Source organism: Staurois parvus, unplaced genomic scaffold (genome assembly GCF_062004578.1).
Source record: "Staurois parvus isolate SC_StPar_1 unplaced genomic scaffold, SC_StPar_1.0 ptg000243l, whole genome shotgun sequence".
Lineage (NCBI taxonomy): Eukaryota > Metazoa > Chordata > Amphibia > Anura > Ranidae > Staurois > Staurois parvus.
In genome coordinates this window covers 11,302,822-11,314,575 of record NW_028318039.1, presented here as the reverse complement: position 1 = coordinate 11,314,575, position 11,754 = coordinate 11,302,822, and the positions used below count along the sequence as shown (strand labels likewise).

General features: G+C 43.7%; 1 protein-coding gene across 4 annotated transcripts; it reads right to left on the bottom strand.

The window, feature by feature from the left end:
- Positions 1-640: 640 nt before the first annotated feature.
- On the bottom strand, positions 641-11,389 carry SLITRK5 (SLIT and NTRK like family member 5). Of its 4 annotated transcripts, none has more exons than XM_089680471.1 (2): positions 10,707-11,389; positions 641-6,603 (listed from the first exon to the last, which is right to left on the bottom strand). In XM_089680471.1, exons 1-2 carry the CDS (start codon positions 10,729-10,731, stop codon positions 3,950-3,952), a joined length of 2,679 nt encoding a protein of 892 aa, XP_089536597.1. In that variant the 5' UTR covers positions 10,732-11,389; the 3' UTR covers positions 641-3,949. The 4 variants fall into 4 exon arrangements, with proteins under 4 accessions (XP_089536597.1, XP_089536596.1, XP_089536599.1 ...); XM_089680470.1 differs by having other exon boundaries at positions 11,093-11,389; XM_089680473.1 differs by lacking the exon at positions 10,707-11,389 and adding an exon at positions 6,862-7,593.
- Positions 11,390-11,754: the final 365 nt, after the last annotated feature.

Here is an 11,754-nt window from a genome sequence, read left to right as displayed (position 1 = left end):
CTATACACAGCCATATAGTTTCATCTCTGAAAGACATATTAAGATTTATGCAGGAAGGCATGCACATTATCATTTCCCCTCCATGGTACACCTGAGGACAATATTATAACCGCTATATGTTAAACACTTAAACACCCATTCACACACCAATGTTCACGTTATGTTAGAACACATTAGCAATCCATTTAAGTCACTGATATTCAATTAGTGGATCACATCTGGTCTGAAACCACCAGAGTCTGCACAGCTTACAAGTTAGGAAACCTTGTACAAAAAAAGTACATGGAATCTCATTAAGATCTGCAATTTTCAGTCAATTACTTTTGTGCATTTTGATGTGAGATTTGTCAACCGCAAAACAATTTTGCCATTTATACCTTCTCTCTGAAGCCTTTTTTTACACAAATATGTGATTTTACCATGCAAGTCCAACCATGGAAGCTGATTTCTCAGGGACTCTGTGCTCGCTCACCTCATATTCAAGAGAAAGTTCTATTACTTGACTTTTTATCTCTTTGAACTTTTAAGTAGATACAGGCTAAGGAGAAAATTATCCCTGCGGAAATTCAGACTCAGCATGTTTATCTACTTTGATTCTCAGGGAACTCTATGAACAAAAGTGTAAGTGCTAAAATACAGATTGGTATAATCAATTTTAATTTTAATAGAATTATTTACTTTCTTAAAATATAATTTTACATTGAATTCCCAAAAGTTTGTAGATTAAATAAAGTACATATCACTGAACAAAATATATGAATGTAAATAAAATAACATCCTTCATACATTACAAAGCTGCCTTATAGTATCCTGTCTCTACTTTCTCATGAATCAGCTAAATATCATCAGCAAATGTTTGGTATAATCACATGATCAATGTGTTCTCTTTGCTATTCCAGTAAAATACACACAATTCTCTGATAATGGTTGAAGATTTTGACATCATTTATATTTAATGATATGTTACTGTGTTGAGCACTATTTATTTCTTTATTTTAGATTATTTCATTTGGCTATGCCCCTATATTGTAAGCAGAAATACCATATAGCATTAAGACCTTTTACTTTCCAGAATATGCAATATTGTAAATATCCTCTTTAGACTAAAGTATAGACTGTACAAATGTTGATTAAAATCATAATAATAAGCGTGCATAAAAAAATAGATATTTATTTATGATGTACACATTTTAGGATTTGATTGCATGTGGGATGGTATTAGAAGACAAAAGCATAACAGTGATATTTTCAAAATAATTCAAAATTAACTGGCCTTATATTAGCATGTTTATATATATAATAAATTCATTATTTTAAAAAGAATGTGCCGGTGATTTAAAAATAAATCAATGAGCAGATGCATATAAACGCAATTTTTTTTTTTTTTTTTTTTTTTTTTTTTTTTAAAAACACAACAGAAACATGAATAAAATGATAAATGCATTAGAAAAAAAAAAAGTTGTCTTCTGTGAAATGTCATTATTCATTACTGTGATTATTTATATACATCTAATAAAATGTTTAAAATGTAACAATGTGCAAGAGCACTGCATAAAACATCAAGATAAATATAATTTTTCTAATGAATAATTTATGTTGCAGGTTAATCCGATGTTTGTTACAATATAGTTCATAAAAATAGTGTAACTTTGAGGGCAGTTGTTGGAAAAGTTGCATATCCCTGTTTTTAACATTATTTGAAATTCAGGAATACAAAGTACTTTATGTCAACAAATAGATCTTCATGGAAGAATTCAGAAAAGTGTATTCATTAAAGTATATCTGTCACTAGAAAACGCAGTATAAATTGCCATAGTGGGGGGGAAGAAGACACAGGTACTGGTATGTACTATTTGTTTATCAAAATTCTACTACCTATAGTCCCAGGAGGCCCTAAAAACTGGGGTATACACTATGCAAGTCTTTTCATTAGTGTTCAGGCATACCCTACCTGTATCCCATAATGCAAAGGGACACCTCCTCTGCCTAATGGGAGGTATCCACATTGCATTGTAAGATGCAGAAAGAGGCAAGAAGGCCTTATCTATCTTGCAAGCCCAAATTTTTCAGGCTACTGGGCTGCAAAGAGACAGACTGTTACATACTGGCACCTGTTACGTATTGGTACCTCCTGTCACCCAGATAAGGCATTCTCTACTGTATTTCCCAGTGACAGGTTTACTTTAAGTAATTGCATATGAGAAATAAGTCTCAGAATGCAAAATATAAAATGTTTTAGGAAGCTACAAACAATTTTTTACATCATAAAGATTTCAATACATAAATACTAGAGAAATGCTCCCATGGGTCCCCCATAAACAGAGAAGAAGGAATCCTGATTAGGAACTTTGCACTCAGTGCCATTTCAGATGGATGTTCTAGGTATGTGTGTGTGTGTGTGTGTGTGTGTGTGTGTGTGTGTGTGTGTGTGTGTGTGTGTGTGTGTGTTTCATTGTGAGGCATGAGTGTAGTGTCACAGCTTACCCTGTTTTTCAAATATTACATGAGAAAAAAAAATAATATGATCATTACATAAAATGAAACAGTTGTGGAATTTTAATAGCAATTAAAACAATGAATGTAATGTGCTCTAAACAATAAAAAATATCCCTAATTATTTTATGTCTCAACTTCAAATTGGGCGTTAAGGATTAAGGAATACAGCAGGGTATGAGTAGCCAATTCATACTGTATTCATTAACAATTATATTCTTTAAAACTTGAATTTGTGCCATTTCAATCCAGTGGCAGAAACCAAATAAAAGGATTATAAATCCTTAGTCTCAGGAATGCATGCTGAATGGCTATGGCAGCTCATATGTTAATCTTTTATGTTGATTACATGCATCAGCACACTGCTTGCTTTGAAAAAGAATACGTAAATGAAAAAAAAAAAAAAAACAAGCTTCAAAATCTCCATATGTCAAACTTACCAGGTGACAGGACACACGCCAGTCTGTACAGTGCATTTGAATTTGGCTACAACAGTAGTCGAGATAATTACATTTGGTTCACTAATGAAATGAAATAATTTTTTTCCCTTCCTAAAACCGGGTATCCCTGTATATCCCTCACTATTCAGTTCTATGAAGTGCCCAGTTATAGATTAAGCTTCACGTTCTGTTAGATACCTCTCATAGAACAACCATATGACCATGCTAATCAACAGACTTGCCATGAAACAATCACAATTTTGGTCACTTTTTAACATAGTAAAATGTCATAGCCAAATTTCCATATACCAGCCCAGGATCTCAGCATCTTTTATGTAGTGCAACACATTTGAGCAAATCAAAGACAAGTATAGTGAAGAAGAAGAAGAAAAAAAAAGAAGAAATGCTAATGTGCATATAAAAATAGGTGCTACATTAAAATATTTCATATTTCAACAATAAATTATTTTTGACTACCCAAGTTATAGATTCTATGTCTTTGCACTTCAGAATTTTGTTCACACCATCTATGGTGATGCATAAAGATCGTAAATAGCTTACATATTTAGCTTGAACTTCAAAAGTCTGGAGAGCATACAAATACATCCTGTAAAAATGGACCTTTATATTAAACATAGGGGAAGGGGGTTGCTAAAACACCAGAAAAGTCATTTAGACCCACCCTTGTCTGAAGGGTTATAGCATGGTATACTCTTCATAGATACCTCCTAGCACCAGGAGTGATTCCAACTCTTTAATTCTCAGGCTGCAGAAATAGGAGGAACGCTGTCGAACAGTGAGTGTTGTGCCCAGTTTGTACAATTGATGGTTGTCCTAAAAAAAAAAAAAAAAAAAAAGAAAGAAAAAAAGAGAGAGAAGAGGAGAAAATTGCACACCCTTTCAGTAGAATTTGCTGCAGCTGAAAATCTTGTGCCAAGGCACTTCATCCGTAGGTTGAAGCAACAAAATCATCGAGTAGTCCTTTGTTTCAGAGATAATAGTATAGATGTAGGAGTCTAGAACTGGCTAAATGTTGTCTGTTTTTCCAGCACTTCGAGGTAGTCCGGCTCAACATTGAGTTTAGCTTTTAATTCCAAATACTCGTTCCTATTAGGTTCCACATAGACAGTACTGGGAGTGCTGTAGAGCACAGCTTCTCTTAACCTGTCTGGATGCAGAAACTGACGTTTTGCCTCATATTTTGGGGTGTAGGTGAACGGTGGGGGGTTGCTATACTTGTATTCAATGTTAGTCCCGGGTGTAGGTCCTTTGTCGGGTTCAAGGATCCCTCTGTAGACACGGTCCGTATCCTGCACAGGAGAAAGCTCAACCCTAGGCTCAATGGTGCTGACACTGTAGCTTGGGCTCCTGAGGTTACTTTCTCTTTCTTCTTCCAGGTGGTTCCTGTAGGTGACTTTGAGTTCATGGAGATCTTTGTAATCCTCCACAGAATTGCCCTCCCTGGATCTATAGATGGGGTTCTTACACATGTGACCCAGAGGGTGGGGGATGTACTCATAGACATGGCCGGCCGGGGTCTTGACTTTGGGGAGAGGTCTATTGCTGTACACACTGTACTGCATGTTGAACGAACTGACGTCCGAGTTATTGGTGCTGGCTGGCTCGTTCTGATTCTTCTTTCTTCTCTTCATGACAAGGACGAAGAGTCCCGCAGCCACAAAGACAGACATGATGAAAACCAAGAGCAGGCTGAGGATGAGCACAGACAGGGGCACCGAGCTCGGCACTTTGTTGTCCACTTTAATGGGGTAGATGAAGGTGGTGGTGCTCTCTGGGGGCTGTTCCTCAGAAGGTGTAGACGTGGCCACCACGATGTCAGAGTAATCTGGGCACAGCTGATCGGCTTTAATCGATCGCATTTCCTTCAGTGAGAATTTCTTGGGGGTCTTGCAGATGACATCGTCCACCAGAACCCCGACGCTGAGCTGCTCCAGCCAGAGCTTCATGCCCACCACATCACAAGTACAATCCCAGGGGTTCTCATGGAGGTCGATCTGCACTAAGGACTTCAGCTGGTCTAGTACACCACTCACTGTCAGATGGGAGAAATGATTAGATCGCAGGTTCAGCCTGGACAGATTCAATCCAGAGAAGATGTTGCTAGGCAGATATTTCAGGAGGTTGTTGTTGAGGAATAAAAGGTGCAGATTGGGCACAGCGTCAAATGTCCCGGGTTCTATGACCTTAATAGAGTTGTACTGGAGGAACAGGTACTGGAGGCTCTGAAGACCAGAAAACAAGTCCGGGCTCAGCCTTTCTAGAGAATTGCCATTCAGGTAGAGCCGTCGTAAGTTGGTTAGATCCCCAAAGGCTCGCTCCTGTATGACTGAGATCCGATTGTTCCCAAGGTGCAGGAGGTCCAGGCCGGTGGAGTCGATAAAGTCGGCTCTGCGGACCAGGGTGATGGAGTTGCCTGTCAGGTACATCTTCTTGGGATTATAAGGTTTGGGGTGTAGATCAGAGATGCTCTGGATCTTCCTCTCCTGACAGTTGACGTTTAGTCCCAGGTTGGAGATCTGAAGGTTGCAGGTACAGTTTGTAGGACACTCCAAAGGCACAGGGGATTTGGTCTGATAAGCGATGTAACCATTCTCTTTGGGAGGGTGGTGGGAAGTGGCTCGCACTCTGGGTCGGACAGGCTGCCGTGTGCTTTTAGGTTTGCTGGGGTTTTTGTAAACAGAAGAGGAGATGGTGGCCCCCGAATTGACAGAGGCTGGGGTGGTGTGGAAGTACTCGTTGGTACTCCTAGGGATGGGTGGCCTCATCTCATAGGTAGGGATGAGTTTCCTAGGACATAACTCCTGCTTGGATATCTCATCCAGATCTCTCCCATAGAGTCTAAAAGGAGTTTCACAAACCACGTCACCGACTAGGGCAGAGTAGGAGATGCTATAGAGCCAATCCTTCAGGGCAATTAATTCACACGAGCAGTTCCATGGGTTCTCCTCTAGTTGTAGCTCCACCACTTTATCCATGTGTTCTAACAAGCCCACAAAGGGAAGCACCTTCAGCCTGTTACCTCTAAGATCTAAGTGGGTCAAGGGGACAAAGCGAAAGAGATTGTTGGGCAAGCTGGACAGGAGGTTGTCATTGAGAATTAAGACCTGCAGAGTGTGGAGCCTGCTGAAGGTGTTGGCTTCAATGGAGATGATATAATTATAATCGACCTGGAGATATTCCAGGCTCTCCAGCCCCAGGAAGGTGTCATTTTTCAGAAGCTCCAGCTTGTTGTTGTTGAGATGCAGCCTCTTTAGAGCCTGCAGCCCGTTAAACGAGCCAGTCTCAATCTCCTGGATGTCGTTATTCCCCAGATGTAATATAGAAGCCCCGCTGTAATTGACAAACTCATTCAGGTACAGGCGATTCAACAGATTCCCAAACAAGAAGAGATGGTAGATGGCAAAACGTGGAGGAGTGATCTCCGACAGGCTGATGATGCCCCTGTTTTCACAATTCACCGACAATATGCCATCTCGTTCTTCACAAGGGCAATTGTCACACACCTCTCCATAGGATTCAATCGTTTCTGCCCAAGACAGAACCAAGGATGTCAAAGCAAATGCAAGCGTCTGTAGGATCCACATCTGCATTTTCTTGTTCAAGTCCTGGTCGAACGTGACTGCGGAGCAGCAATGGTACATCTTAGCTCCTGCATAGGAAAAACACAGAACACGTATAAGTACAGCAGCAGCAGCACAAGAAGCAGCAGCAGCAGCAGCAACCCCAGGCATGAACATAGCATGTATCTGTACGCCTCAATCCCACAAATCCCCACTAACATATGTTCCCCAACAAGCCTACATGCCATACGTCAACCACAACGCCATGATCAGACACATTGGCAGCGCTAATGATCTAGAAATATGCAGAAAATGGCTGTCACTTGTGAGATCTTTCTCCACTTTACCTAGATCGTCCTTTTTTTTTTTTTTTTTTTTTTCAGCACCTCTTCATGGAACAGCGCACTGCCAGCTCTCCATATTAACGGCCCCTGGAAGTTCCATAGTACATCAAGGCTCTTCTACCGCAATGCGTTGCATCATGCATTCCTATGATCGGGCTTACATCGAATTTTCAGGACACATAACACACCCGTCATTGATGGGAAGGAGCAAGGAGAAAGCAATGGGCGTCATGCACTGTCTATGCCGGATTCCCAAGCAAAATGGCCCTTTGTGGGGGGTGTGTGTGTGTATGGGGGGGGGATCGGGACTATTGTTGTATGCCAGTACACCCCTCTTCCATTGGTGTGCTGCTCATGGAAATAATGGGCGATCAAACCGCACGACATCCTCTGTGAAGCCTAATAATAAGCCATGAAGGGGTTAATCATTGCCTTCTCTGCCAGGGCTTATCGGAAATGCAGATAATGCACATACGTGGAGGCTCTGGGGACAGGGTTTAGTCCAATATCATTTACTTCGGACAAGCTGGAAAAACTAGCTTAGTGAGGAGGAGACAGGCATAGATCATCTCTATTTTCGCCATTGTCAATAGCCCCAGCATTAATAGGCGAGGAGGGGTGCTCCTCTGGGGAGAAGGGGGGATAAAAGGAAAAAGAAAAAGGCCAAGAGACCGTCTTATAATAAAAATAGCCTCCGATGTACGCATAATCTACGTGTGATTGCCATTTGGTAGCAGAAGCTGTAATAAAGGAGATAGCATGGCTGGGCTGCTAGCAGGCTGCTGTCAGGGAGATGTAGCTATGGATGTAATATAGGCTTCCTGCAATAAACACTGACGTGCCTGCAATCACCCTACAGCAACTTAGAGCCCAACACCCACACCCGACACAGCATCAGGAGACAGAGAGGCGATGCCAATGGAAACAGCCCCATACAGCTGGGATAGACAAGGCAGAGCTCCTAGGGATCTGTGGCAGGGATGCCAATAGTCAGAGCCCATGGATCTATGGCAGAATGATGGCCAGAGCTCATGGATCTATAGCAGAATATAATGGACAGAGCTCATGGATCCATAGCAGGCATATAATGGACAGAGCTCATGGATCCATAGCAGGCATATAATGGACAGAGCTCATGGATCCATAGCAGAATATTATGGACAGAGCTCATGGATCCATAGCAGGCATATAATGGACAGAGCTCATGGATCCATAGCAGAATATAATGGCCAGAGACCATGGATCCATAGCAGGCATATAATGGCCAGAGACCATGGATCCATAGCAGGCATATAATGGCCAGAGACCATGGATCCATAGCAGGCATATAATGGCCAGAGACCATGGATCCATAGCAGGCATATAATGGCCAGAGACCATGGATCCATAGCAGGCATATAATGGCCAGAGACCATGGATCCATAGCAGGCATATAATGGCCAGAGACCATGGATCCATAGCAGGCATATAATGGTCAGAGACCATGGATCCATAGCAGGCATAAAATGGTCAGAGCTCATGGATCCATAACAGGCATATAATGGCCAGAGACCATGGATCCATAGCAGGCATATAATGGTCAGAGCTCATGGATCTATAACAGAATATAATGGTCAGAGACCATGGATCTTCGGCAGGCATATAATGGCCAGAGACCATGGATCTATAGCAAGCATATAATGGTCAGAGACCATGAATCTATAGCAGGCATATAATGGTCAGGGCTCATAGATCTAAAGCAGGCATATAATGGCCAGAGATTATGGATCTATAGCAGGCATATAATTGTCAGAACCCATTGATCTATATCAGGCATTATGGAGGCCAGTGCCAATGGATCTATAGCATTCATGTAATTGTCAGAGCCAAATTACATGCATGGTTCTATAGCAGGCATTATATTATCCAGAAGCCATGGATCCATAGCAGGCATACAATATCCAGAAGCCATAGATCTATATCAGGCATTTTAATATACAAAGCCTATGGTCTTATGACAGGAATGATAACTGCCAGAGTCCATGGATCTATAGCACGCATTATAATGGCCAAAGACCATCTAAAACAGACATGACAATGAGCAGAACTCATGCATCTATAATAAGCATTATAAAGGCCAGAGCCTATGCTTCTATAGCAGGTATGGTAAAGGCCAGAGCCTATGCTTCTATATATAACAAGCATGCCAATGGTCAGAGCCATGCATCTATGGAAGACATGACAATGTCTAGAGCCCATGGATCTAGAATAGACATGCCCATGGCCAGAGTCTATACATCTGTGGGAGGCAAGGCACAGAAAGCTCATATATCTATACCAGGAAAGGCACAAAGCACTCATACATTTATACCAGGCAAGGCACAGAGGGCTCATAATTCTATTCCAGGCACATAGAGCTCATACACCTATACCAGGCAAGGCACAGAGAGCTCACACATTTATACTTTACACAGACAGTTCATAATTCTATTCCAGGCACATAGAACTCATACACCAATACCAGGCTCATGCATCTATTCCAGGCAAGGCACATGGAGCTCCTACATCTATACCAGCCACACAGAGCTCATACTTCTATTCCAGGCACAAAGAGCTCCTACATTTATATCAGGCTCATACATCTATACCAGACTCATACATCTATACCAGGCTCACACATCTATACCATGCTCATACATCTATAGCAGGCACATGGAGCTCACACATCTATACCATGTTCACACATCTATACCATGCTCATTCATCTATACCAGGCACATACATCTATGGCAGGTTCAGGGAGCTCACACATCTATACCAGGCTCATACATCTATGGCAGGCACAGGGAGCTCACACATCTATGCCAGGCTCATACATCTATGGCAGGCACATGGTGTTCATACATCTATACCAGGCTCATACATCTATACCAGGCTCACACATCTATACAAGGCTCACACATCTATACCAGACTAATACATCTATACCAGGCTCACACATCTATACCAGGCTCACACATCTATACCAGACTCATACATCTATGGCAGGCACACGGTGTTCATACATCTATACCAGGCTCACACATCTATACCAGGCTCACACATCTATAGCAGGCTCACACATCTATACCAGGCTCACACATCTATACCAGGCTCACACATGTATGCCAGGCACAGGGGGCTCACACATGTATGCCAGGCACAGGGGGCTCACACATGTATGCCAGGCTCAGGGGGCTCACACATGTATGCCAGGCACAGGGAGCTCACACATGTATGCCAGGCACAGGGAGCTCATACATCTATAGCAGGCACAGGGAGCTCACACATGTATGCCAGGCACAGGGAGCTCACACATGTATGCCAGGCACAGGGAGCTCACACATGTATGCCAGGCACAGGGAGCTCACACATGTATGCCAGGCTCAGGGGGCTCACACATGTATGCCAGGCACAGGGAGCTCACACATGTATGCCAGGCACAGGGAGCTCACACATGTATGCCAGACACAGGGGGTTCACACATGTATGCCAGGCACAGGGAGCTCACACATGTATGCCAGGCACAGGGGGCTCACACATGTATGCCAGGCACAGGGAGCTCACACATGTATGCCAGGCACAGGGGGCTCACACATGTATGCCAGGCACAGGGAGCTCACACATGTATGCCAGGCACAGGGAGCTCACACATGTATGCCAGGCACAGGGAGCTCACACATGTATGCCAGGCACAGGGAGCTCACACATGTATGCCGGGCTCCTCCATGTCTAGCAGGCTCCTACTTCTCTCCCAGACACAGGGAGCTCCTCCATCTCCAAGCTTGGCACAGAGAGCCCAGTCAATGTCAAGCTAAGTCGTCTCCTACCTTTGGGCTCGCTGTGCCCATCCATTCATCCTCGCCGGTGGCACGATGGAGAAGCCAGCCATGGCGGTGTATGTCCAGCGATCATTCATTGGCAGTCCCAGTCGGGTTGCAACTTTAATTGAATTACAATTGCTTAGCAGAAAAGCGAGACCGGGGAACAGAAGGCTTCCGCTTCCAATCAAGTTAACTCTCCAGTTGCCAGGCTGATGATGGAGAAGAGGATGCTGATTTGGAGCACGGATGCTGTCCTCCCCACCCCCAGCGAGCCGGAGCCCTAGTTCTCTGCATCCAGTACCATTCCAGCAGCTCGTCTACATCCTACCCATGGAACATCAATACAGGCACATCGCTCCCACGGCTCAAGCTGCTCCGATGGAAATACTCACTCAGACTCCAGTCTCCAGGGCCCAACCATCGCGGCAAGCCAGAAAAATGCATGTAGTGTGTACAGGGCGGCAGGAGAAGAGGCGGCTCTTCCAGAGCTGGGCTGCCAAATGCAGACTGACAAGCAGCAGCAGCAATGCTCACAGACAGACCGAGCCCCAGCCTGCACTGCCCAGCCTCCAGCAGCACGCAGCCTTCGGCTTTACGCGTCCCATTGTCAGCTGAAAAGCGATGGGATTGCGGGGAGCAAGAGACACAACAGACACCGAGATCCAGGCAGAGGAGAGCGGGAGAAAGGGAAGGGGGATGGGGGGACAGGGGGAGGAGCCTGACACTAGGTAGGGTGGATGGATGGGGGGGACACTCCGCACACTCAGCCCTTCTAGTTATCAACTTGACAACCTGCTACATTCTCTCATGCATTACATATCAATTCAACACACACACATCAACCTACCCACGACTACTTACCACACACACATCAACCTACCCACGACTACTTACCACACACACATCAACCTACCCACAACTACATACCACACACACACATCAACCTACCCACGACTACTTACCACACACACATCAACCTACCCACAACTACATACCACACACACATCAACCTACCCACGACTACTTACCACACACACATCAACCTACCCACAAC

Excerpts from the sequence above, each read along its gene's own strand:
- SLITRK5 (XM_089680470.1), bottom strand. The coding sequence starts at position 11,144 with ATGCATTTTTCTGGCTTGCCGCGATGGTTGGGCCCTGGAGACTGGAGT. Across the intron at positions 6,604-11,092 it reads CCCTGGAGACTGGAGTCTGA|GAGCTAAGATGTACCATTGC; the intron begins GTGAGTATTTCC and ends TTTCCTATGCAG.